Here is a 27,612-nt window from a genome sequence, read left to right as displayed (position 1 = left end):
TGCACGCGGCGGGCCTGGGTTCCATTCCCAGCATCCCATATGGTCCCCCGAGTACGGCCAGGAATGATTCCTGAGTGCAGAGCCAGGAGTCAGCCCTGAGCACTGCTGGGTGTGGCCTACAAACTTGCAAAAGTTACTCCAACTACTTCACTCATCCTCAAATTAGTGATCATTTATAGTTATGATCGTTTATGCAGGCCACATTTCACACATTCGAATATCTGAACTATTTTAATCTCGATAAAACAATAGAGTTGTTGGGGCCGGAGCGATAGCACAGCGGGTAGGGTGTTCGCCTTGCACGCGGCCGACCCGGGTTCGATCCCCGGCATCCCATATGGTCCCCCAAGCACCGCCAGGAGTAATTCCTGAGTGCAGAGCCAGGAGTAACCCCTGAGCATCGCTGGGTGTGACCCAAAAAGCAAAAAAAAAAAAAAAAAAAACCAAAAAAACAATAGAGTTGTTAACTAATTTAAACTGATCCTTTGCGGAGCCCCACAGGCATTTCCAGAAAGGACAGAACGCCCCAGCCCCTCGACAGAAACCTGAAATTCTCCCACCTTCCCGCGGTCACTCCCCTACCTACAAGTCCCGCCGCACAGACAGCTGGAACCACCCCCACCCGGCTAGAGCCAGTCCCAGTTCTGAAGGCGATGATTGACAGGCCGCGCTCAGAGCGCCGCCAACCGCGTCGCGCAGTGCCGCAGGATCCCGCCCCCGCCCCGCCCCGTAGGCGGCCCGAGTTTGTTTTGGCGTCAAGTGCGCGCGGTGATGACGCCAAGACGCTGACGCCTGAGGATGGCGGCGGCGGCGGCGGCGGCGGCGGCGGCGGCGGCGGCGGCCTTGGCCGCGGCCCGGAGAGGGTCAGCACAGCCGCCGAGACGCCGAAGAGCCCGCCGCCCGCGCGAGGTGAGGCGGGCCGGCTCAGGGCGACGGCTCAGTGGGCGGGAGGGGCGGACGAGCTGCGGCCACGAGCGTTTCTTGGTGCCCCAGGCCCTGTGTCTGCCCAGCCCGGAGCCCTCGGCCCGTCCCCGGTGCGCCAGGGCCTAACGCACTGGGGAGCATGCCCGGCCGTGCCAGGGCCCTCCGTGCCCGAGGCGTCACCGGGCCGGAAGCGTGTGGCTTCACCGGGTAGTCCGCGAGGGCCCGCTGGACGCGGTCAGCCGCCCAGCCCGCCGCGGAGCCCGCCGGCGCAGTCCGCGCGGACGAGCCCGCCGGTTCTCACTGCCGTCTCGTGGCCGACACCGACTCCACACCCCTTTGGCCACCGGTCGCCAGGAGCTGGCGGGGCCGCTGCTCCCTTCCTGGTTCCGGCGAGCCTCCCCGCAGCCATTCATCCCGGCCGCCCGCGCTCAGGCCGCCGAGGAAGCGGGCAGCGCCTTCCCCCTCCGAATGTCTGAATGTCTCCACCACTGCCCCGAACTCGGTGCCCATGGGATCAGGCCAGACTTTCCGCGAGGGATGGGGGCCTCTTCCCGGGGATGTGCTGGACGCCCAGTTCCCAGCACTTGGGCGCTTCTGTCCCCTCTCCACATGGATTTGCAGTTGGCGCTCGAGATCCGCCTGTTCGCTTTGTGGGTTTATAGGCTTGATCCTTCTAGTTGTCATCTTCTCAAGTCATACTCTTTCCTGTCTTCCCCCCACCCCTGCCGGTACGGGATATTTACAGCTGCCCTGTCAAGCCCACCGGAGGTTGTATTTCCCTGGGGAAACCTCCCCTGCGCCACATCTTGACGTGTTCACACGGACTGGCGTTCCGTTTACCCGTGCTTCCGTGGAGCACTTCGCTGAGACAGATTGTGTTTTACCGCTCTTGTCATCCTAGTATCTGGCTCTGTGCCCTGCAGAAAATAATTCCCGGTTTGGGATAGGTTTAAGAGTGGGTCCAGGGGCTGGAGCGATAGCACAGCGGGTAGAGCGTTTGCCTTGCACGCGGCTGACCCAGGCTCGATTCCCAGCATCCCATATGGTCCCCCGAGCACCGTCAGGAGTAACCCCTGTGCATCACTGGGTGAGACCCAAAAAAGCAAAAAAAAAAAAGTGGGTCAATGTTGACCTGTTGTTGAGTCCCTGATGGGCTAGGGTGTGAGGTAAGCCCAGGAAGAGGTAGCTTGTTTGCACGTGCTATACACGTATATAAGCACATGTATGTACACGTTAAGTGGTGCTGCCTCTTCAACCTTGATGGTATAAATTCACTTGTGTCAAGGTGAGGACTGGAGTGATAGTACAACGGGAAGGGTATTTGCCTTGCAAGCTCCGGCATCCCATATGGTTCCCTGAGCACTGTCAGGTGTAGTTTCTGAGTGAGTCAGGAATCTTGAGCATCACAGGGTGTGACCCAAAAAGCAAAAAAAAAAAAATTACTTGGCAGAGGGTAGAGAAATAGTATAGGTCAGGTGCTGCTTGCCTTGCATGTGGTGTACCCAGTATCATCTGTGGGCCCCTGAGCAGTGCCAGGGATCACTCCTGAGCACATAGTGAGGAGTGGCCCTTAGCACCACTGAATGTGCCCCCCCATCAAAAGAAAATCACTTGGAGTAGTTTATCATGATACAATCTGAAGAGTTTTACTTTCTGAGATTTTGATTTAGAAAGTTTGTTACCTAATATGATTTTTGTGTGTGTGTGTGTGTGTTTTCTATATTTGTGCCACCATCAGTGATGTTCAGGGCTATTCCTGGCTCTGTACTCAGGAATTACTCCTTGCGATGCTTAGGGAACCATAGGGGATGCTGGGGATCAAACCTGGGTCGACTACGTGCAAGGCAAGTGGCTTACCAGCTGTACCATCACTCTGGCCCCACCTAGTATGATTTTGAAAGCAAAACAAAACTTCGCTTAAGTGACTTTATTGTGTTCCCTGGTTGAAAATCTTTGTTTTTAAGTAAGTCCAGCTGTGCTCAGGACTTACCCTTGGCTCTGTGCGAGGAATCATTCCTGGCAGTGCTGGGGGAGTGCCAGGGGGCTGAATCCTGATCAGCTCTGTGCAAGGCACGTACTCTCTCTGGGCCAGGATCTTTGTTAAGTGGGAAGACTTTGCTGAGTCTCGTGGACTCATGTTGTGGTGTTCTCATTACCCATACCTGGGAGTATGAATTAGTGGCCTAGGGATCTAGCTAAAGTGGTAGAGCATGTGCCTAGCTTATGCGAGGCCCCAAGTTCAGTCTCTGCCCCAAATGCTTCCCCCCCACCCCCACCATTAGCACTGCCACCAGAAATGTTCCCTCCAAAAATGTTCCCTTCAAAAGTTTAGTGGTTCGAAGCATAGACTTTGAAGTGAGAAAGACATGGATTCACTTTTTTTTTTTTTTTTTTGCATTTTGGGTCACACCTGGCAATGCACAGGGATTACTCCTGGCTTTGCACTCAGGAATTACTCCTGACGGTGCTCAGGGGACCATATGGGATGCTGGGGATCAAACCCAGGTCGGCCGCTTGCAAGGCAAACGCCCTACCCGCTGTGCTGTCGCTCCAGCCCCCTCATTTCTTGATTTTCTAAGAAGATCTTGTGGTTCTTTGAGTTCCAGTTTGCATATGCCTTAATGGGCTGCTGTTGATGCTTGGGACCGTGCATTGCTGGGTATGAAGCCTGGGACTCGTTCATGCAAAGTCTGTACTCTGGCCCTTTGAGCCATCTCAGGAGATCTGAGGGGGCTGTTTGCTCCGCAGACCGAGCTTTGTGTAGGAAGCTGCCTTGTACTGTGGAATTTGCTCGAGTTCATCTCTGGCCATCAGGGACAGCGCTAACACTGCTTCTACTCAGGGCAGTTGCAGTTGGCCATTCCCTGGAAGAGATTTGGAATGCTGACTCACCAGAGGGTGGGTTTGCTGAATAAGCACATTGTCCAGGTCTAATTGTTGTTCTTGTGCTTGTTAAGTTGGATAAACGAGCTGGAGAAAATACCATTTGCAGAAACCTATTTGCTTCTGACAGTGAGCGAGTGTTGCCTCTCGCCTGGAACAGAATGCTCTGCAGATCTCAGAATTGATGGAGCCTGAAGTTGGTACTGTGTCCTCCCTCTGTCAGTTACCCGTTCAGGGTCAAATTCATTAGACTTTGTGTGGCTTCAGACCCTCTACAGCTCTCCCAACTGTATGATGTGAGCGTGCTACAGAAATGCCAAAGAATCAGTCCCTGGGCCTCGGGAGCACTGGGAACAGCTGCCTCCATTGATGCCAGGGTGAAAAAAAGAAAAATGGGAGGACAGCCTTGGAAGAAGGGAAGCCAGGAGAGACCTATAAACCCTTTCCTTCCAGGAATCTTGCTCAGTGAGTAAAAAGCTAATTTTTGTTGGCTTGCTCATCACTGAGCTAATTCTTGGTTCAGCCTTCTGTTGCTGAGGTGTCTAATGTAATGCTGAAGTAGAAAAATGTGGTGTTTTCATTTTCTGAAGATGATCTCAGAGGAACCCCTTCCAGACTGCCAGCCTTGAAGTGGCCTCTCTGAATATCCCTAGAGTGGTGGTTGAGGGAACTCTTGGTGGGACCATTTGGGCTCTGAATTCTTGGACAGCAGAGGCTGTGTCTGCCTCCATTTTTATTTGCCATGGGGTAGGGGTGTAGCAGTGCTTGGGGGCCCCAGGGGCACTCCTGGGGATACGGGGCCAAGCTGTGCTAGTGCGATGGCTCAGGGCTCTACCTTAGCAGCCCTAGGGAAGCACTAAGGCTGCACCCCGCTTGGGGACCGTGTGGTGCTGTGGATGGAACTTGGGGCCCTGTGTGCCAGGCATGTGCTCCAGCCCTTTGAGTGCTCTCCTCAGCTCTGGCAGCTGTAGCCCTATTTACAAAAAATAAATGTTTGTGGGCTGCATTTTAAGATTTTGGAAGGTGTACCCCGGGTACATTAGCGCTCTCTTGGGGGGGCAGGGGTGTGTATGTGTACAGGTTGGGCCACACCTGGCTACTCCTGGCTCCAGGATTGCTCCAGCAGTGCATATGAGATCGTACGGTACTGGGGACCCAACCAGGGTTGGCCATATGCAAGGCAAGTGCCTTGTACAGACTCTGCCCACCATGTTGTGGGGTCAGGAGGTCGCCCAAGCTGTGTTCAGGAGGCCTAGGGCCCCCTCCAGGTGATTTTTATTTTTTTCATTTTTGCTTTTTTGGGTCATACCCAGTGATGCACAGGGGTTACTCCTGGCTCTGCACTCAGGAATTACTCCTGGTAGTGCTCAGGGGACCATATGGGATGCTGGGAATCGAACCCGGGTCGGCTTCGTGAAAGGCAAATACCCTACCCACCCTGCCCTGCTGTGCTATGGCTCCAGCTCCCCTCCAGGTGATTCTTATGCAGCCAGGCTGGTGGTTCAGTGTGAAGCCCCCAGGCTATGATGCAACTCAGGACCCCTGATGCTGAGATTACTTAAGGCCATTTGAGTGGTGGTGTTCTGGGTTTAACACACCCAGTGATGTTCAGGGTAATATTCTCAGTGCTGGACTCAAATTGGTTGGCTTTATGCAAGGCTTGCACCTTAACCTGGTACTATCTTTGTGACTGCTCCCCCCAAGCAGATTTTAAAATACAGCAGCGGGGCTAGAACGATACAGCATGTAGAACATTGGCCTTGCATGTGGTCAACCTGGCTTTTATCTCAGGCATCCCATGATTCCCGAGCACCTCCAAGAGAAAATTCCTGAGTGCAGAGCTAGTAGTAACTCCTGAGTACCACTGGGTATAACCCCCTGCCAAAAATACAGCAACCGAGAGCTGGGAATGTGGCTTAGTAGTAAAGTGCATGCCTTCCATTCCTAAAACATGAGTTTGATCTCCAGCACTACTAAAATAACAATCACACATAAGTGTATAAAGTGAGGTGGAGGATTTCCCACATCCCTTTCCCCTTCACATTCACACACCCAGGGCCCATTACTGTCAACAGTTTCTCTTCTGTTCTTCTGGGATAATCTTTTTTTTCTTTCTAGCTGCCCATAGCTTGTTTTAAGTATAACAATATGCTTTACATACTCTTTTAAGACTTTTTTAGGGTCACACTCATAAAATAGTTATTTTTATGATGTTTGTTTTGTTATTTTATGACTTTGGTGCATGGGATGTTTGAGAGATCATGTGACATTGAGGGTCAAATCTAAGGCTTGAATAGGGCTCCCACATGCAAACCCTCACACATAGTCCAGGCCTTTGAGTCTTCTCCCCGATCCTCTATATACTAACTACTTAATACAGCATGGATGGGGATTTGGTGCATAGCCACTTACAACTATGAATAGGGAGCTAGTATGTGTCTTTGTTTATATGTAATGATTTATGTCATTCAGCACCTGCAGAACATTCCATTATATGGATATATTTTGAATTTTCATTTCCACATGGGTGGATATTTGGGTTATTCTGAAGAAGTCTGTCTAGAACTTTACTTTCTTCTTGTTAACTTTACTTTCTTACATAAATACATCTTTGTATACTTTTGTCAATACTTTCGTTTTTGTGCCACACCTGGCAGTGCTCAGGGCTTACTCCTGGTTCTGTGTTCAGGGATCACTCGTAGAGGGCTTGGGGGACCATGTGGGGTCCTGGGGTTTGTACCCAGATTGGCTGTGTACAAACCAAATGCCCTGCTCATTGTATTACCTCTCTGCCACCCCCCCCCCCTTTTAAAGGAAGGGTCCATACCTGGCAGTGCTTAGGGGCTGTTCCTGGCAAAGTGCTCAGAGGTTGCCCTTGGCAATGCTCAGGGGACTAAGTGGTGCCAAGAACTGACCCCAGACCTTCTGCTTGTGAGCACGTGCTTCTGCCTATTGAACCCTCTCTCTGGTCCCTCAGCGGTTTTGTCAGATTTCTGAAAATGAAAACAGAATCTGTGTCAGTTTCACTGTTGGAAAGGGCAGAGTCCTAAAGCCCCGGGATATTCCTCTAAAATGGCAAAGATGCTTAGCCCGTGTGCCCCGTCATGCTTAGAAGTGTTATTTCGCAGCTACTTACTACTGAGATTACTGAGAGATTACTGCCTACTGTTTTTTTTTTTGGGGGGGGGGTCACACCTAGCAATGCTCAAGGGTTACTCCCGGCTCTGCACTCAGAAATTCCTCCTGGTGGTGCTTGGGGACCATATGGAATACCGGGTATCGAACCCGGGTCAGCCACGTGCAAGGCAGATGCCCTCTCTGCTGTACATTGCTCCGACTCCTGCCTACTGTTTTTTAACAGGCAGTCTTTCAGAACTCGGAAGCAGGATTTGGAGATCTTTGCTGGAGAAAGGCAGTGAGTGGAGCGACTGTTTTTTAACAGGCAGTCTTTCAGAACTCAGAAGCAGGATTTGAAGATCTTTGCTGGAGAAAGGCAGTGAGTGGAGCGGTGGAGGAGTATCGCAGCGGGGAGGACCAGGGCCCTGTGTGCATGTCTGGGAGACGTCATGGACCTGGCTTTTGTGGTCAGCAAGCATTTCCGGCTCCGTCCTTGCCTCTGTGCTTAAGCCTCTGGCCTCCCCCACCCCCCTGGCAGCTGGTGCACATACTTGCTTTGGAGTTCAGATAACCATCTGGAAGACCCACTCAGACCCCCAAGCAACAGCGTCCTTTGTTGTTGGGACTTTGGCACTGGCTACTGGTCTGCCTAAACCGCAAGTCTGACCTCTTCAGCCACCTGACATTTCTGAGCTTCTGGGATCGCTGCCTCATCACACATGGACTCTGAGTGCCAGGCCACCTTCCCATTGGGTATTGGCACACACTGAATGCCTCTTCGGAGCTCAGCGCTTGGCTGGGGGCCAGGGAGTTCTAGCAACCCGAGCAGTGGCCCCATCCCTCAAGGTTTGACAACTCTGGTGATCAAAGGCAGTCAGTGGGCCAGCGAGAGAGCTCCAAGGACTGGTTGTGGCCCTGGTAGCCCCCAGAACTGTTGGGAAGGCCCCCTAAAAACAGTCAGACATTGGGAGACATTGAGCAGTATAAGCAAATTGTACTTGAAATGGAGGTTTCAAAAATACTTTTTACGGGGCTGGAGTGATAGCACAGTGGGTAGGGTGTTTGCCTTGCACGCGGTCGACCCGGATTCGATTCCCAGCATCCCATATGGTCCCCCGAGTACCACCAGGAGTAATTCCTGGGTGCAAAGCCAGGAGTAACCCCTGAGCATTACCGGGTGTGACCCAAAAAGAAAAAAAAAATTGGGGGGGGGCTAGAGCAATGGTGCACAGAGTAAGGTAGTTTGCCTTGCACGTGGCCAACCTGGGTTCGATCCCCAGTATCCCATATGATTCCCAAGCCCATCAGGAATAATTTTAAGTGCAGAGCTAGGAGTAACCCCTGAGTACTGCTGGGTGTGCCCCCAAAACAAAAACAAGATATTTATTATAGAAAAGCTTCTTAGGGAAATTTTTGTCACTGGTTTTCGAGGCTGCACCCTGTGGTTCCTGGGGGCTACGTACAACTCTGACCTGGGGTCACTCCTGGCACTGTTCAGGGATAATGCAGTGCAGGCAATTGACTTATTTTTTTTTTATTTTGATTTTTATTCTTTTTGCTTTTTGGGTCACACTGGCGATGCACAGGGGTTATTCCTGGCTCTGCACTCAGGAATTACCCCTGGCAGTGCTCAGGGGACCATACGGGATGCTAGAATCGAACCCGGGTCAGCTGTATGCAAGGCAAACGCCCTGCCCACTGTGCTATTGCTCCAGCCCCCTTTTTAATCTTTTTTTGAAAAAAATTGATTTATTGAATATAGGAGACCACATGGGGTGTTGGGAATTGAACCCAAGTCAGCCATATACAAGGCAAGCATACTAACCACTGTACTATCACTCTAGCCTCTTACTTACTATTTAATTTTTGGCTTTGGGGCCACACCCAGCTGTGCTCAGGACTTACTCCTGGCTCTGTGCTCAGGGGTCACTTCTGGCAGTGCTTGGGGGATCTTTCTGGTGTTGGGATTAAATCTGCATTGACCGCATGTAAGGAAGGCACCCCTAACTGCTGTACTTTCTGTCCCTTTTATTTTTATTTATTTATTTATGTATTTATTTATTTATTTATTTTTGCTTTTTGGGTCACACCCGGCGATGCACAGGGGTTACTCCTGGCTTTGCACTCAGGAATTACTCCTGGCGGTGCTTATGGACCATATGGGATGCTGGGAATCAAACCCGGGTTGGCTGCGTGCAAGGCAAACGCCCTACCCGCTATGCTATCGCTCCAGCCCCTCCCTTTTTATCCCTTTTTATTTTAATTAATTTTTTTTGTGTGTATGTGAAACATATTTTTATTGAATGGAACTTGCTTAGAAAGATGTGAGTACAGAAGCAAAAAAGAAAACGTGTTCAGGAGAGAACATTGGTAGAAATAAGTTTGCTATGTGTTTGGGGAAAACACAGGCTTGAGGGCTGGAGTGATAGCACAGCGGGTAGGGCGTTTGCCTTGCACTCGGCCAACCCGGGTTTAATTCCCAGCATCCCATATGGTTCCCTGAGCACTGCCAGGGGTAATTCCTGAGTGCAGAGCCAGGAGTGACCCCGTGCATAGCCGGGTATGATCTAAAAAGCAAAAAAAAAGCAAAAACAAACAAACAAAAAAAAAACACAGGTTTGAAGAGCAAGCTTCTCTGGCCCTTTAAAAAGATTTTTTTTTTTAAACTTTGGGACCACACCCACTGGTGCTTGGGGCTTGTAAGTATGGCTACTGAACCCAGACCTGTAATCAAAGCATGTGCTCAGCCCATTGAACCACCTCTCTGGCCCTCTTTTTGTGTGTGTGGGTGGGGTGCATACCTGGTGTTACTCAGGGTTTACCCCTGACTCTGCATTCACGGGTCACTCCTGACAGGTTTGGAGTCCATTTGGGGTGCCAGGGATTGAACCCAGCTTGGGTTCATGGAAGGCAAGTGCCCTAGCTGCTATACTATCTGGCTTCCTCCGGCCCTCTCCTGAGAGTTTTTGTTTGTTGTGTGGTGATGTTCAGGGGTTTCTCCAGGCTCTGTGCTCAGAGATCACTCCTGGCGAAACCAAGGGGACTCTACGGTGTGCCCGGGATTGAACACAGGTCTGCAATGTTCAAGGCAAGTGTTTTTTTTTTTTTTTTTCTTTTTGGGTCACACCTGGCGATGCACAGGGGTTACTCCTGGCCTCCTGGCTCTGCACTCAGGAATACCCCTGGCGGTGCTCAGGGGACCATATGGGATGCTGGGATTCGAACCTGGGTCGGCCACGTGCAAGGCAAACGCCCTACCCGCTGTGCTATCGCTCCAGCCCCCGGCAAGTGTTTTTTAAAAATTATTTTTAAATAATTATTTTAACATTTTTCTTTTTTTTGCTTTTTGGGTCACACCCAGCGATGCTCAGGGGTTACTCCTGGTTCTGCACTCAGGAATTACTCCTGGCAGTGCTTGGGGGACCATATGGGATGCCGGGGATCGAACCCGGGTCGGCCGCGTGCAAGGCAAACGCCCTACCCACTGTGCTATCGCTCCGGCCCCTATTTTAACATTTTTTAAAAATTAAAAAAATTCTTCAGCTAACTGGTAGGAGAAAGGGTCAAGGTCTTGACTTGGAGGGCCAGCCTCTGCTGGACTCCAGGTGCTTCTGGAGTCTCTTCCGTATGGAGGGAGGAGTTGTGGTTGGCAAGCTAGGGCATTTGGGCCTCCCACTGGCCACCTCGATCTGAACAGCTCTGGGTAAGTTTTGCCACTCCTGTGATGTAGTGCAGACAACCGCCCCGAGTTCTAACCCCATGGCCACATTCTAACAGGCCTGACTCAAGAAGCTGGGAGTGAGGCACGGAGGCTAGCTCTCAAGTTTAGCGTTTGCTACAGGTGGTAGCGGTGGGGCAAGCGGCCCTCCTGGGAGGAATCCTGAGGCTCTCCTCGTTTGTCCTTGCCCCCCACCCCAGTCTCCTGATTGCGTGGGGGGCAGGCAGACATTCTCCCCTTCCTCCCAGAAAGAGTTCTGTCCACCACCTATTTGTTCCCTCTGCCTGTCTTTTCACCGGGCCTCTTTGGAGGGTGAGTGCCCAGTGACTAGAGTGGTACAGCGGAGAGTACCTTGGGGTACTTTGCCAGCTGGCGCCCTCCCTCCTCATTTTGCAAGCCTGTCAACCCTTGCGACGGCAGAGTGCCACGGCAGCCAGTCTGTGAAGAGTTTCTAAGTGCAGTGAGGTTGAGATACCGCCTCAGGACGGAAGTGGAAGGTCAGAGGATTCACCCTTGCCTCGCTCCCTGCTGGCTCGGGAGCCCTGTGCAGACATCCTGTGTTTAAGATGAAAAGTCAGGCCTCTTTTGTGAACTTGATTTTTCTCATCGGGACCAGACTCGAGCAGAAAGAGCTGGCATGGAAGCCTGGAGCTTTTTATTCTGCCTCCCGTTTCCAGGGGACTCTGGCATGTTGCCCCCTGAGTTTGCCGTCTGTGCGTGGGGGTGGTGGTTGTTCACTGTGTGTTGCTGGAGTGAGGGGTCTGTGTTCTGAGAGATGGCCCTGTTATTCTATGGAAGTGTGGCTTCCCTAAAGCAGAGGTAAGTCTGCAGATTCCACAGTTCCTCATGCTGATCTTTGGCCTCCGTGGGATGGAGCCCAGTTTCTGAATGCCTTTGTTAAACACTCTCATAAGCAGCGATGTGGGATCCCCCTGGCACTGCAGTGGGGACTGCAGCCAATCCCACATGCCTTGTGTCTTGGAATCTCCCTTCCCTTCGAGAAGGGGAATCCTTGTTGTGCTAATGTTCTGTTGTAACTCAGCTCTTGCTCTGTGGCTTCTAGATTTCTCCTAATTTTTGTATGTGCATGTGGGGGGGATGGGGACCTGGCAGTACTCAGGGGTTAGATTCTCCTTTTATGCCTGATATATTGGTCAGGACCTTGGAACTGTGTCACTGATGAACTTCTTCCTTGACAGTTGGCTTCCTTGGTCAGTCCTGCCGTCTCAGGCCCAGGCCTCCACTCACTGGAATCTGAGGGCCTCTGTGGCTGTAAGATCTGTAATGTCTGGGTCTCTTGCGTTGTCTTGTTTTGGGGGTGCCTCCCGACACTTTTCAGGGATTCTGGCTCTTGCTCAGGAGGGCCCCGGCAACTCTCTGCAGTGCTGGGAATCACACCTGGCCCTCCTGTGTATGTTCACTCAGTTCTTTGGACTGTCTTTTCAGCATATTAATAGTTGGAGCATTTATTTATTTATTTAGCTTTTGGGTTCACACCCAGCAATGCTCAGAGTTACTCCTGGCTTTGCACTCAGGAATTAGTGCTTGGGGGACATTATGGTCAGCCGCGTGCAAGGCAAACGCCCTATCCACTGTACTGTCACTCCAGCCCCTTGTTGGAGCACTTTTGTTCAGGAAGCACATAGGGTGTCTTCTCCTCCTCCTTCTCACCCTTCTCCTCCTCCTCCTCCTCCTCCTTGTTCTCCTCTCCTTCCCCTCTCCCTCCCTCTCCTTTTTTCCCTCTCATCCTCTTCCTCTCCCTCCCTTGCTCTCTCCCTCTCCTCCCTCCTGCCCTCTTCCTCTCCCTCTCCCCCTCTACCTCCCTCACACTCTCTCACCCCCTCCCTCCCTCCCTCCCTTTCTCTCTCCTCTTTTCCCCTCCCTCGCCTACTCCCCACCACACCCAGCATTGCTCAGAGCTTATTCCTAGGCTCGCTCCTTATTCCTGTATGGAGTGCTGAGGGTAGGCCCTCGCTTGGCTGCATGCAAGGCAAGTGCCCTACCTGTACTCTCCCGGCCCCTCATAGGACGTCTTCTGACCCCGGGGAAAGTGCTCTCTGTCTGCAGCCCGAGTCACATCTGGATGCAGCTGCTCCTATCCTTTTGGAGCACATGGCCTGCTCTTCGTCTCGAGAGTGCAGCCCTGGCTAGTTCAGTCGCCAGATCTGTTGCCCCAAGTTCACTGGGATTGGTTCTAGCCAGCTCTGAGACTGGGAGACGGGTTGGAGCTTTCCCCCGAAGGACTCATGCCAGCCCCGATGGGGAGGAGGAGGTGAGGAGTGGTCACCGGGGCTACCCTTCCAGGAGGCCTTGGTGGGCAGGAAGGCTGAGCAGGAGCGAGGCCCTGGAGGAGCAGCTTCCTGCGCTCTGGTGCACGGTTATGTTGGGGAGCAGGCCTCCAGCACTCCACGCACCCCCCCATGTCAGAAAAGATGAGTCAGAGGAATGATTTTAACAGTTGAAAAACACGGGACTTCAGTTGGAAAAGGGACCTGAGCAGAGCAGGGTAGTGACAGTTGGGCCTGGTGGGTGTTCCTGCCCTCTGTTGGGGAGTCAGGCCCAGGGGGCTAAAGCCAGTGTCCTGTTTGGGGAACCATGTCGGATGCACTGCTGCAGCTTTCTTGGGCTGGGTTAACTGACGGGCGGGAGGCTGGGCGGAGGACGGCTGATGTCCCGTCCAGGGTGTCTCTGGCTGTGCTGACTTTGCCTCTCCGCTGCCTGCGTAGGTGTAGTCGGGACACTGCCTGCAGAGCAGGTCCTGCCAGCCTTGCTGGAGAGGATGCCCCCGTGTCCGTGATGGGCTGTGGGACAAGCAAGGTCCTTCCTGAGCCGCCCAAGGATGTCCAGCTGGATCTGGTCAAGAAGGTGGAGCCCTTCGGTAGCACTAAGAGCGATGTGTACAAGCACTTCATCACGGAGGTGGACAGTCTCATTCCACCCAAGGCCGGGCTCCCGGCAGCCGACCAGTATGGAGGCCCCTGTCCTGGTGCCCTCACTACCACCGGCCCCGCAGAACCTCCTTCCGAACCACCGCGCAGGACCAGGGTGGCTAAGTACAGGGCCAAGTTTGATCCGCGAGTGACAGCCAAGTATGACATCAAGGCCCTGATCGGTCGAGGCAGCTTCAGCCGAGTGGTGCGTGTGGAGCACCGGGCCACCCGGCAGCCGTATGCCATCAAGATGATCGAGACCAAGTACCGGGAGGGACGGGAGGTGTGTGAGTCGGAGCTGCGCGTGCTGCGCCGCGTGCGCCACGCCAACATCATCCAGCTGGTGGAGGTGTTCGAGACGCAGGAGCGCGTGTACATGGTCATGGAGCTGGCCACCGGGGGTGAGCTCTTCGACCGAATCATCGCCAAGGGGTCTTTCACGGAGCGTGACGCCACCCGGGTGCTGCAGATGGTGCTGGATGGCGTCCGCTACCTGCACGCGCTGGGCATCACGCACCGAGACCTCAAGCCTGAGAATCTGCTCTACTACCACCCGGGCACGGACTCCAAGATCATCATCACCGATTTCGGCCTGGCCAGCGCCCGCAAGAAGGGCGATGACTGCCTGATGAAGACCACCTGTGGCACACCCGAGTACATCGCCCCTGAGGTGCTGGTCCGCAAGCCCTACACCAACTCCGTGGACATGTGGGCTCTGGGTGTCATCGCCTACATCCTGCTCAGTGGCACCATGCCCTTTGAGGATGACAACCGCACCCGGCTGTACCGGCAGATCCTCAGGGGCAAGTACAGTTACTCGGGGGAGGTGAGTCTACCCCGTTCGGGGATGCTGGGGAGTCCCCTGGGAGAGGGAGCCTGTGCTGCGGTTTGCCCTTGGGGGATGTGAACGGGGGAGGGGGCGGTGGGGGCTGGGGGGGAAGGTGTGCAGACAGGTAATGCAGCAGTGATGAAGTGGGACTCATGGGGTATCTGACTATGTTCCCCAACGAGTGAGCCCTGGCTGGAAGCCTGGGAGGGTGGAGACTGAGGGGTTTCTGGAAAGTAACTGGGAGTTTCTGAAGGAAGGGCAGGGAGAGCGAGGTAGAAAGGCAGAAAGCCAGGAGCGAGTATGTGGAGTGGGGGCTGCTGTGGACCTCAGCACTCAGCCCTGCTGGGACCCTTTGAATAGTCGTCAGTGGTGGGACCGCAGAACCAGAGTGCCGAGGGGCAGGCTAGTGGGTGGCTTCCAACCCTCTGACTCCTGTGTGAGTCAAGAATTTCTGGGGGGTATTAAATCCCTGGCACTTCTGGACTGTCCTGAGTACTAACTGATGCTGTACAAAGTCCTCAGGCAGAGACGCAGGGAGACGTGAGCATGGGCCGTGGGCAGCTGCCTCTGCACGGGAACCTACAGTGGGCTTCGGGGTTTGGCACCATGTCATGGGCTTCTCGCTACTGCCCAGTTTGGCCACATGGCACTAAAGATCTGATGCACCCAGATATTCTATTGTTTTCACGATCATGATCACGATCACAAAATCCCGTTAATCATCGATTTCTCAATCGGATCAGTAACCTCTCCATTTGTCCTTTCCCTGAGATCTTAGAAGTCTCTCTCGACTTGGCCCTCCCAACGATGTCATGTCACACTGGGGGCTCTTTCAGGGTCAGGGGAATGAGATCCAGTTTGTTACTGGATTTTGCATATGAATACACCATGGGAAGCTTGCAAGGCTGTCCCATGTGGGCAGGGAACTCTCAGAAGCTTGCCAGTTTCTCCCAGAGGGAGGAGTAGGCTACAAGATATTGCTTCTGGGAGCTTGCTTTTAAGTCTCTGGATGTTGGCCGTTGATGGGACTTCACACACCTGGGTTCCTCTGCCGGTACCTTCATGCGTGAGGCCTGTCTGAACGTGTGGAGAGGGGCCTCGAGCATGGCTGTGGCTAGGTTCCAGTGGTCCAGTGTTTTATTCTTACTAATTTAGGGGCTACACCTAGCTCTGCTCAAGGCTTACTCCTGGCTCTGAGCTCAGGGATCTCTCCTGGGGGCTGGGGGACCAGATGTGGTATCAGAGATCAAGCTTCCTCACGGGAAAGGGGGTCCCTGTTCCTGCCTGTCTGGGGTGGCATGAGGAAGGGTGGAAGCTGGTCTCTTCAGACTAGTGCTGCTGCTCAGTGGCCCATGCAGGGCAAGTGTTTTACTCCCAGAGAGAGAGAGAGAGAGAGAGTTCTCTCTGGCCCCCAGCAGTCTTTTTTTCTTTTTCTTTTTGGGTCACACCCGGCGATGCTCAGGGGTTACTCCTGGCGGTGCTCAGGGGACCATATGGGATCCTGGGAATCAAACCTGGGTCGGTCACATGCAAGGAAAACGCAGTACCTGCTGTGCTATCACTCGAGCCTCGGCAGTCTAATTTTTGAAGGAAAAGCTGCAAGATCTGATCTTAAAAGACTGGACTTGAACTCACATATTTCAACAGTATCTTGCGTGCCAGCAGACGCTAGCCTGCAGGCCGGATCCCACCAGCAGACTCCAGATCTGCTGACAGTCGCGATAACTGACACTGCTGTTTGGGTTTAGCACGGAGGGCTGGGAGGTGGCAGGAGATGCAGAAGGGAAGAGCTGGTCCAGCCTTTGTGGGATGGTGCCTGGGTGGGAGCTGAGGGGGCCTGCGTGACTCAGCAGGAAGACAGGCTGGAATGTCATGGTGTACTCGGTTTGGCTGTGAGAAGAATGTGTGAACAGTTCACGCAGGAGGGACGGGAGCTTTGCTGGACCACAGCATTCCGCCAGGGCAGTGAGAGCCTGTCCCTGCTGCTCCCGCAGCCCTGGGCTGGCCCCAGTGCCAGCTGCACACTCTGACAGCCAGTGGCAGGGAGCTCTGGGGCAGCCTCCTGGGGGTTCGGCCAGCTGGCCCTGAGTGGGGTCTCCTGTGGGAGCCGTCCCTGCCACTTCGCCTTAAGTGCTTGGGGTCCTGTACTTCGCCCCCCTCCCTGTCAGCTTCCAGCAGGGGCTTCTCTCCCACGGGGCAGGGGATCCCAGTCCTGCCTGGTGGTGCGAGGAAGGGCGGAAGCCGGCCTCTTCAGGCCAGCTGGGGAGGAGCCTCCACCTTGTCCCGCTCCCCCTCCCCCCTCGCTGAAGTTTCTCTTGTGTGTTTTCTTGTTCCAAATGAATTCAGTAGAGCCCGCTGTGACTGGCAGGGCAGGCTCACCCTTTGGACTCTGAGGACCTGCAGTCCACCTTGCAGACACCTGCTGTGTGTGCCAAGGCCTGCCTGGCCACTGTGGGCTGGGAGCTGCAGCCCTGGCGCTTTCTCTGGTGCCCGGTAGCGAGGGTCCAGCCGGCAGGAGTAGTGAGCTAGCTGTGGGACGGAGGGAAGTTTCCAAAGAAGTGCCAATCAAGGAAAGACTCCAAAATTCTACAAAGTCTGTAGATTTTACCCAAGAGTTTCTTATTCTGGCAATTGTTGATCAGGCAGTTTACCTAATTGGAGCCTGTGGAGTCTCATTAACTGGCAATCGATTGTCTGAGTGGGAGAATCACAGATGAGTGGGGAGAAGGGACTCGGGCCTCAGCTCCTATAGTAGCCGCAGGAGAAGATGGGGGAGGGGAGAGGAGAGACTGCTGGATCATGGGCATGAGTCTGGGCTCATAGAGTATATGTGTTGCAATCATGGGATTTGAGTCTGGACTCTGTGTGTGTGTGTGTCTCAGTGTGTGTGCACGTGACTCAGTGTATGTGTGTGTGTGTGTGTACCTGGGTACCTCTGTGTGTGGGGGGTGTGTGGGGTGTGTGTGTGTGTGTGTCTCAGTGTGTGTGCACATGACTCAGTGTATGTGTGTGTGTGTACCTGGATACTGCTCTGTGTGTGCGTGCGCGTGCGCGTGCGTGCGCGTGCCTGGGTACCACTCAGCTTCTTACTCCTTTCACCTGAAGCTGAGAGCCTTCATTTCCAGACCCAGAGGCAGCCTTGCTGGCACCTGTTAGCAGAGCTTGTTGAGAGAACAGATAGAGCCCGCCTCTGAGGCTTAGCTGGGAGGGCTTTGTGGGACATGGAGTGGTTCAGGTATCTCACTGCTGCCTGTCCTGCAGGCCATCGCCTTCCCGTGAGTGCCCTTTGGGAAGCTGTAAAGACCTGTTCCCTGACCCCAGGACACTTGCCATAGCCTGGGAGGGGAAACTGCATGTGGGAAATGGCCATGGAGTGAACCCTCATTGGCAGGCATGTGCCAGGACAGGCGATGGCATTGAGCCACTGGCTCCGGCCAGGTGACCCTCCTCTTAGGGCTGAGCCCTGTCCCCTTGCTCAGCCTGGTGCTCTGTCTTGTACGGCCTGATACCATTTGCCTTTCTGAAGGTCACACAAGCAAAACCCTGCCGGAAAACCTGTCCGGGAGTTTGCTCTGGGGAGGTGCCTCCATCCCCCTCTCGAGGGTAGTGTTTTTCACCTGGGCTGAGTCTCGGGACATGCATTACCTCAGGACTGCAGTGCTTTCCTGTATGCACGTACCCCCAGGGTGCAGCTCACCCTGCAGAGGATTTGGGGATTTGGACGGAGGGCTTCCTGAAGGAGGTCGTCTCTGAGGAGGAAGCTCGGAGAAGAGATTACCGGCTGTGCTTCAGAATAAACAGGTGTGTGAGTGTGTGTGTTGGGGGAGGGGGGATAAAGGAGCAGAGGTTGACAGAGTTGGGAGCTGTGTAGGGCCAGAGGCTTGCTCAGTCCAGGTTTCAGGTGTTTTTGTTTGGGGGGTATCACACCCAACAGTGCTCAGGGGCTACTCCGTGCTTGGGAGACTGTTATGCTAATGAGACCTGAATCTGGGGCTCCTGCATGGAACCATGCTCTTCAGCCCTTTGAACCATCTCCCCAGCACCCCCCTTTTTTGGGGAGAGGGTAGGGTATGAGGTGCTACCTAGCAGTACTGGAGGGCACCAGGACTATATTTGACAGTGCTCAAGAAGCCATGAATGCCAGGTTTGAACCTGTGCGTGCCAGGCTTATTCTCCAGCATGTTGAGCAATTTCTGGCACCCCACCCCCCCAAACCCCTTCAGGTTTCAGGTGCAAGAGATCCTGGTATACCTGGGTGGTTAAGGGAGAACATCGCAGGGGCTGGAGCGATAGCACAGCGGGTAGGGCGTTTGCCTTGCACGCGGCCAACCCAGGTTCGATTCCCAGCATCCCATATGGTTCTCCGAGCACTGTCAGGAGTGATTTCTGAGTGCAGAGCCAGGAGTAACCTCTGAACATCACTGGGTGTGACCAAAAAAGCAAAGAAAAAAAAGAAGGGGGAGAATGCCGCAGGAAGTGTGTGGGAGGCCCAGAGAAAGCAGACTGCTGGTACTCTCGGAGCCACCTTCTCTGGGGATGGGGAGCCTGGCGCAGATGAGGGTTCGGTGTCTTCTCACTGTGAAGCTATCACATAGGAGGAGAGAGCCCTCGCACCAGCCCCGCATCAGCATTTAAGGGTAGACTGGGAGAGGTCTTCAGGCAACGTGCCAGCAAGGAGTGTGGGGACCTGCAGTGTAACGGATCCTCCTTTAGCACCCCGCCCCAGGACCCCCGACTCCCCACACATAGTCTCCCTTCACCCACACATTGAGCTTTTGCTCAGGTCTGAGACTAAACTGTCCTCAAAAGGCGCAGCTCACAGGTGGCTGCTTTAGGAACCACGGCTCATACGGCGCTTGTTCATGCCAGGCTGAGGGCTCTATACCCACGGTTCCTGCCTGCTGGGTGTGACCATCCGTTTAGCCAGGGTACATCACTTGCTGGGGTCTCAGCCAAGGATTTGAATGCAGACCACTTTGGCTCCAGGCTTTAGGGCCTTCCGTGCCTCGATCTGCTTTCCCTGACACGGGTGTCTGGTCATGTCACTGGGGACTCCGTGCTGTGCTTCCTCTCAGGCTGTTTGTCTCATCTCCTGAGGGGAGCTCAGAGGTTGGCGGCGAGGCCCCAGGAAGAGCCAGGCGTCACTGTTGCCAGGCAGGTAGCGCCCTCCCAGCTGGCTCAGTGAGCTTTTAGGGGCCTGGGGCTGCTAGGGAGAACTTTGATTTTTTTTTTTTTTTTTGCATTTGGGTCACACTGGGCAATGCTCAGGGATTACTCCTGGCTCTGCACTCAGGAATTACTCCTGGCGGTGCTCAAAGGACCATATGGGATGCTGGGAATCGAACCCGAGTCGGCTGAGTGCAAGGCAAGCGCCCTGCCCACTGTGCTATCGCTCCAGCCCCTGGGAGGACTTTGAGAGGAAGAATTAGAAGGTTTTTTGGTTTTTGTTTTTGTTTTTTTGTGGGAGAGGATTGGGATTTGGGGGTCATACCTGGCAGTGCTGAGGGGCTCGTAATGCCAGGGGTTAAGTCAGAATCAACCACATGCAAGGCAAGTGCCTCAACGCCTGTGCTCTGCTTTTCTCCGGCTCCAGAAATCTGAAGTTTTGCCCAGTGACTGGAGGTGGCCAGGGCCGAGCTAGGGTCACGTTGGCAGCGATGGGGAGACACATGCTGTCCAGATGTGGGAGGCCTGTGAGTGAGCAGTCCGAGGACACAGGCCACTTCAAGAGGGGGCGCTTCCTGTCATGTGAGGCCCCCAGAGCCCCGGAGCAGCTCTCTGTTGGGGTGACTCACCAGGTGAGTCATCTGGAGCCCCATACTAGAGGGCTGTTACGGTCGCACTAGCTCGGAGAGCCCGTGATTCACTTGACACGAAGTGTGACGTCGCCAGTCTCATGTCACTGCTTTTGTCGATCGTTCTATTCCTAGCGGCTGGGTGGATGGATGGCACATTCATGCCATCAGCAGCTTTGTGTCAGCCGCCTTTAGCAACCTTTAATTGTCACCCTCCTCCTCTGCTTGGGCGGCCTCTGGGCTGTGGGCGAGCCCGGTGAGTTCTCCAGAAGCAGGTGGGCTCCAGCACCGGCCTCCCAGCCTTCGGGGTCCTGACGCGGAGCACGTGGCTGAGCAGGAACTGGGTCTTGCCCCAGGAAGGCTGGGAACTCGGGGCCTCTGCCTGCCTGGGGCGGCAGTGAGCTGGGCAGGAGCAGGGCGAAGGGCAGATGCAGGGAGGGGCCGTTTCCCCGAGACATAGTGATGGCTCTTTGTGGCCCCGCGTCACCGGTGGCCTGCTCCCCACGCAGGGGATGGCTGTTCCTTTCCGACTCGGTAGCTGAGCGCAGAAGGGAGCACAGGCGGATTTAGAATTCTTCCTCTGAGCTGTCCCTCACCGTCCTTCGTGCCAACCCCTGCTCGGGGTTGAGGGGGCTCTATGCCAGGGTCCCGGGGGGTTAGCAGATGCTCCCTCACAAGCACAAAGGGCGCCCTCACTCCCTGAAGCTCCAGGTACACAGGCGTGCAGATGAGGCCCCCCCTGGGCTGTGGCTGTGGCCTGAGGCTGACTCCATCAGCCGCAGCCCTGCCTGTTCATGAGTTGGTGGTTTTTTTTTTTTTTTTTTTTTTTGCTTTTTGAGTCACACCCGGCAATGCTCAGGGGTCACTCCTGGCTCTGCACTCAGGAATTACTCCTAGCGGTGCTCAGGGGACCGTATGAGATGCTGGGAATCGAACCCGGGTCGGCCGCGTGCAAGGCAAACGCCCTACCTGCTGTGCTATCACTCCAGCCCCACCTGTTCGTGATTTGGTCCACGGGGTCGACAGTGGCCCCTCCTTGGTCACTGTGTTTGGGACCCTCCTGTTGAGGGGAGACCTCTTGGAGCACAGGGGCAGCTCCCTTCCTGTAGGAGCAGTACGGGGGGCTCTGAGCAGACAGGACAGTAGCCTGTCATGTGTGCCCACTGTGCCCCCAGCTCCCTGTGCCCAGTCCTCCAGCCACCCCTCTGCCTCGCCTGCCCCCGCGCCCAGCCCCAGCCAGGCCTCTCCAGCCAAGGGGACCCTGGGGGATGGTGTTCTGAGAAGTGCCTGGTGTCTCCTCCCTCTCCTGCTCTTGTCCACCTGCCGAGCTCTGCCCACTCACTGGTCCTGCCATCTCACCTCTGCTGTCTCTTGCATTCTAACCTCTTGAAACCTGAGGAGTTTTTCTTCCCTCCTGCCCCGTGGAGGTGGGCGTCACCTCAGGCTAGGATGGTGCAGATGACCTGGCCCTACCTTTTTGCCGCTCTCTCCTGCTCAGGTCACATGGCCACACACCTGTGTGCCTGCCCCGCGGGGCGCTCTATCTTGTGTGCAGATATGGTGCCCAGCCTCACAGGCCCTGCCAAGGGGCCCGAGCCGGCCCCCCTAAGACTGAGTCACGTCCATCTCTTCACTCCTCCTGCCATCCCATGTTGACCAGTTGCCCACCCTGAGCCAAGTCCTAGTTACCCATGGTTCTAGGGCAGAGCCTCCAGGGACAGACGTTAACAGTCACCAAGGTACCAGAGTGCTTCGGAAACTAGAATGGAAGGAATTAAGGAAAAAAACACTCCAGCACCGTTGGCGTGGCCCCTGCTCCCTCAGGGCCCGAGCAGCAGGGCAGCCTCGTACCTTGTGGCTGAGAATCACGGGTGGGACCCCCAGGCCTTCTGAGCATCAGCTGGGAGTTACCTCCCCCAGGAAAAAAAACAGAACCAGTGTCAGAGAGGTGAGTCCGGCTGGAGCACCTGCTTTCCGTGGAGGAACCCTGGGGCCCATCCCACGCCCTGCACAATCCCTGAGCACCACTGTGAGCAGCTCTTGGGCATTAAATTGGGAGTAACCCCTGAGCAGTGCCAGGTAAGGGCATCCGACCCCTCAAAAAAAAAAATGATTGAAATTGGGCCCTGTAAACCACCTGACCTTGGGGCTGCCCTTGGGATTGTCGAACTCTGGGGGTGTTGGCCCAATCAGGAGAATGCACCCCCTCTCCTTCACTCTGGAAAGGGTTAGCGGGGATGCTCAGATTTTGCTTTGCTAACTCAGCTCCAGTTTCAAAACAGTTTTTTATTAACCTTACAATTTTCTGGCCTTTTCTCTTTGGATTATACTTTCACTCTGCTTCTTTGTAAAACCCCTTTTTTGCTTGTTTCTTTGCTCAGGCTCTCTTCCCCCTGCACCTTTCTCTTTGCTGCTGCTCGCCCCTTGCCAGGTCCCAGGGTGGTGGACCAGAGGGAGGACACTGGCTCCGGAGCCACATTAGAGTGGGCGTCTGCCTCTCCCGCACACACTGATGCTCCTAACCCCGGATGTCTTCTCGTGCCCTTGTCCTCTCACCCAGGCCCTCGTAAGTACAGGAAGCAGGCCGTTGTGGGTGGGACGGTGCAGCATCTGAAGAGACAGCTTGGGACCAAGTGAAGGGAGGCTCTGAGTCCTGGGAGCTGACCCCAGGCACCTTTGCTCCCCTCCTCCCCTTTTCTTTTTGTTTTATACTTTTGTGTATTTGGTTTTTGTTTGGGGGCCATACCTGGCAGTGCTCAGGGTTGCTCCCGGCTCTGCACTCAGGGATCACTCCTGGTGGCCTCAGGGGCTCAAACTTGGGTTAGCCTCAGGCAAAGCAAGCGCCCTACCCGCTGTACTGTCGCTCTAGCCCCTCCTCCCTGCGTCCCCTGAGTGCTCCTGATGGTGATCCCCATCCCTTATAGGGCGCCTTCATCATCAGCCTGGGAAAGAACCCACAGGCCAAGAGGTCTGGCCAGCTGCCAAGTGAGAAGGAAGGCTGGGAGCTCGCGCCTCGGCCCCTAGTCATGCCCCAGGGGCCACTGGGCTCGCTGCATTTGCTCCTTCCCCCTGAAAGTGAGCAGAGTGTGAGTTTTCTTAGGTCCCAGGGACGGTGCAGGGAGAGCAATTGCACTTGCGGCCTCGCCCAGGTCCTTTCCCCCCAGAAGGACTGGGACTGGAGAATGCGCCTTCCTCCCCCTCACTGGGAGCTGGGTCCGCTGCGGGAGAGAAGCTTCCTCCTTTCCCAGACCCACGGTGAGGCTGCACCTAGGCTTTGGGTCATGACTTGACCCCTCCTTGTGACCCATGACCTAGAGCAAGCTGGAAGTGGGGCTGGGAAAGTCGGGGCATGGAGCCTCTGAGCTGGGACAGGACTCAGGCCTGTGTGTTGTGGGGCTCTGCCGCCGGGGTGGCTGCGGTGCCACGGAAGCAGGGGCTGAAGAGAAAGATGTTGGTAAGGACGCGGTCTCAGGGTAGGCTATTCCTGCCTCGCCTTGACTTCTGCCGTTACACTGTCTCCAGCAGGGGCCCTGGCTGCAAGGGGAGAAGGATCCAGGGGGCTGTGGGCCAGGAAGGGCAGCCCCCCCACAGGTGCTGAGGGCCGAGGGGCTTCACTCTTGATGGAGATCGGGGACTGTATGGTTCTGGGGATCTGACCTAGTGCCCAGACCTCCAGAGTCTCTTTGGCTTCCAGGTTGATTTTGTTTGTGTTTGTTTTCTTGGGTCACACCAGGCAGTGCTCAGGAGTTCCTTCTGGCTCTGCATTCAGGAATGACTGCTGGCGTGCTTAGGGGACCATATGGGATGCCGGGGATCGAATGCAGGTTGGCTGCATGCAAGGCAAATGCCCTCTCCGCTGTGCTATCATTCCAACCCCTCTGGGTTGGTATTTAACCGTGCTTTCGTTCCCTGCAGGCCATGTTGGCCTAGAGGAGCTGGAAGCCTGTGGGAGTCAGGTGCTACCCGGGCCTGCCCCCTCATTCGGGACCAGGCGCGTCCCAGGAAAGAGTTCTGTCCTCCCACCAGCAGCTGTCACAGTTATTGCATGTCCTGTGCTTGGAGTGTTCATGGTCACATTCCCCAGTGGCCCCCGAGGCCCGGGTGTGTTGGGAAGCAGGTGGATGTGTCTGCAGGTGTGGAATGCTTCTTAGAAGGGCTCTTAGCACTGAACTTGGCATGGCTCTGGGTGAGCACACGATGTCTGGCTTTTCCTTTCCGAACTTCTTTGGAGACGTCATCAGGGCACCTGGAGTCCCTAGTCCCTGTTCTGAATATCAGCCTGAGCCCCCGTCATTGGCTGTGGACTCCAAGGGGATTGCCTTCCTGTGTCCCGCCTGCCCAACATCCTCTGAGTGCCAGGGTGAGGCTGGATGCCACAGGCACGACGTGGTTTTCAGTCAGGCTGGCTGCAGTCACCGGGGCTGGGAGACACCCCTGTCCCACTGCTCTTGGCTCCTCTTAGTTGGTCGGCTGTGAGGCCTGCCCGAGCGGGCTGCAGGGCCCCAGTGACCCGCCGGGTGATTGAAGAAGCAGCCGATCAATCTGGCTGCCGCTCTTCGCGCAGCAGGGGTTGGTCCCTGATGTGAGTCTGTGCCACTCTGGAAATGGAGCTGCTTAAGCTCGCAGAGTGGGTCCGTGAGAGAGCCGCATCTCAAACCGCACTGAACCGGTTTGGAGCTGCAGGGGGCTTCAGTTGGGCTGGTCTGAGCTGGAGTGGGGTGGGGACAACCGCTTATCTCTGTGGTTCGCCAAGGCAGAGTGACTAGTGTCCGCTGGGTCCCGGCCACAGAGAAAGAAGGTAGATTCCCGCAGGGGTGCTGGGAGATATTTTTATATTTTTCCTGAGAAGACAGAGAGGTCTTCTTAGTTTGGGGACTTCTGGGTTAGCACTTAGGAGACTTGGTCTCAAGTGGTAGGGGCTTGGGTCGTTCTCCGTGTCTCTGAGTTCAGTTCCTTGGGAGATGTGGACAGGGATGGGCTCCCTGAGTTGAGCCCTGCTCTTCAAAGGGTCCCCTTTTCGAGGACCTAGGTCTCCACCACGCCATCCTCTGCTTAGTGGTCTGGGTCTGCATTAGTAGTCTGGGGGGAGTGGAGGCCCCGCGCTGTCTCTGGGCTGACCCTTGGTGGTGCTTCCCAGGGACCACCTGCATCAGGGGTGCTGAGCCTGCAGGTACTGGGTGGCCTCCACAGGAGGGAAGGCCAGGTTGAGTGATCTTGCTCTAATGCTTGTCTTTGACCTGTAGCCCTGGCCCAGTGTGTCCAACCTGGCCAAAGACTTCATTGATCGCCTGCTGACGGTGGACCCCGGAGCCCGCATGACCGCCCTGCAGGCCCTGAGGCACCCGTGGGTGGTGAGCATGGCAGCCTCTTCGTCCATGAAGAACCTGCACCGCTCCATCTCGCAGAACCTCCTGAAACGCGCCTCCTCTCGCTGCCAGAGCACTAAGTCTGCCCAGTCCACGCGCTCCAGCCGCTCCACGCGCTCCAACAAATCCCGCCGCGTGCGGGAGCGGGAGCTGCGGGAGCTCAACCTGCGCTACCAGCAGCAGTACAACGGCTGAGCGCCCGCCGGCCGCAGCTCCTTCTCCGCGCCGTGGGCTCACGGGACAGAGAGAGCCCTGAACTGGGAGCCTGGCCTTCGGTCTCCGCGGCCCTTGCTGCTTCCGCAGAGCCCAGGGGCATGTAGGGCCAGGTAGAGGGCACGTGTGTTCTGGTTCCAGGGCTTATGGGGACAGTCACTTCTGGAACCCCCCTCCTCCACCAAAGCCTTCCTTCCTGGCCCCCACATTCCATGGCCTTCTGACCAAATTAAGCTTGTGCCTTGGCTGGGATCTCAGACCCTGGCTAGATCTACCTGCCCCCCCTCCACCTCCGGGTCAAGATCTGTCTTCCTTCCTGATGCCCCCAGGGACCTTTCCTGACCCTGGCACTTGTCAGGAGCTCTGAAGGGGTGGTGGCAGGGACCTGGGTCCTTCTGGACTGTGTGGCCCTGTGGGTAGTGTGCCCCAGTCACCAGCCTCACTCGTGCTGTGAGAGTTCCTGCTCCAGCCCACTGCCCTTAGTGCCTTTTCTGTTTGGTTGCATTTTGGGGGCCACACCTGGCAGTGCTTAGGGCTACTCCCAACGTGGTCCTGGGGGGTCCCTCCCTTGTGGTGCTATGGGAACCATGGGGTGTTGGGGATCCAGTCTGGACCTTCTGCGTGCAGAGCATGCACTCAGCCCTTTGAGCTAGCTCCCTGGCCCCCTCTATGCCGTCACAGAACCCATCATACCCCGTTTCCCCACCCCCACCCCCCACCCTGTGGATGCCTGTTCCATTCCCTACGTGCCTCCATCCCAACCTGAGGGGAATTAAAGGGAGCCCCACTGCTGCTACCTGGGGGGATGGTGGCACCTGGGCCAAGGCAGCGAGCCAGGGTATTCCCAGACAGCTGTTGGGATTCCAGTGGGACTCCCCGTGCCCACCGCCCCTTTCAAGTCTTGCCACATTGGTCTCTGCAGCTGCACAAAGGCGCCATCTAGTGTCTGGCACAAGTAGGGCAGCCTACACATCCCCGCCTCCCCCCACCCCACTCTGAGAGGAAGTGGGAAGGAAGAGGCAGCTGCACCTGGGGAGGGGCTCTGGCTGCCCAGCACCTCCCCCACCATCCCCCCACCCCTGTCTCCTGCGCAGCTCCCCCTGGAACTTAGCCATACTGTGTGACCTGCCTCTGAACCCTGAGTGCCTGGGCCCGGCCCAGCCTGTCTCCGCTTCCTTTCACAGCACTGACCTGTCAGTCTGGGTCCGGCTGGATCTCAGGCTGGAGGGAGCCCCCAAGCGAGGAGGGTGGCACTGGGTGACTGCTTTCCCAGAGGCCTGAGCCAGACCAGTCCCCTGTCTGCCACGGTGTCTCCCCCTTCCTCCGCCCCATCCCCCAAACCGGGCTGGAACCCAAGCCCCCTCCACAGCTGCTCTGTAGGAGAGCCGGCTGTGGCCTCCGCCAGATCACTGGCTCCCCCTCCCCCCGCTTTCTGCATGTGCCACGATTTGTGGGAAATCAAGCCAAAGAGACCACTCTGGGCCAAGTCTACTGTGCCTGATGCATCCCGACACCCCCCCCCCACTCTGTCCGGGCCCCCAAGCCCATGATCTCAGAACTCCCCGAGTGCTCTGGAGGCCTGAAGCCCTGGGTTCTTCCCTCTGATTCTGTGGCAGGACACGGGCCTGAGACACGGGGACTCGGGCCTCTGAGAGGCCCACCTGGACCTTCACGCGGGGGCCATGGCTGGAGAATGTGCAGTTATTTATTTTGTGTACTCAGTTTGTAAATGTACCCTCAATAAACAGGCCACCTTCCCCCAGGGAAGTGCCCACTCCAGCTGTTCCCCAGAGAAGTGTCCATCCTGGCTGCTGGGACCAGGCAGTGACCCCAGAGG

The 27,612-nt window shown here is 55.6% G+C and overlaps 1 protein-coding gene across 2 annotated transcripts; it reads left to right on the top strand.

Annotated features, from left to right (window-relative positions):
• Positions 1 to 807: 807 nt before the first annotated feature.
• PSKH1 (protein serine kinase H1) lies at positions 808 to 27,554 on the top strand. Of its 2 annotated transcripts, XR_008631265.1 has the most exons (4): positions 808 to 909; positions 13,369 to 14,398; positions 22,578 to 22,762; positions 25,440 to 25,573. XR_008631265.1 is itself a non-coding variant. In XM_055145937.1 (3 exons), exons 2-3 carry the CDS (start codon positions 13,439 to 13,441, stop codon positions 25,755 to 25,757), a joined length of 1,278 nt encoding a protein of 425 aa, XP_055001912.1. In that variant the 5' UTR covers positions 808 to 909; positions 13,369 to 13,438; the 3' UTR covers positions 25,758 to 27,554. The 2 variants fall into 2 exon arrangements, 1 of the variants encoding a protein (XP_055001912.1); XM_055145937.1 differs by lacking the exon at positions 22,578 to 22,762 and having other exon boundaries at positions 25,440 to 27,554.
• The last annotated feature ends 58 nt before the right edge of the window (positions 27,555 to 27,612 follow it).

This window comes from Sorex araneus, chromosome 8 (assembly GCF_027595985.1).
Source record: "Sorex araneus isolate mSorAra2 chromosome 8, mSorAra2.pri, whole genome shotgun sequence".
Classification (NCBI taxonomy): Eukaryota; Metazoa; Chordata; class Mammalia; order Eulipotyphla; family Soricidae; genus Sorex; species Sorex araneus.
This window is presented reverse-complemented; position numbering and strand designations above follow the sequence as displayed.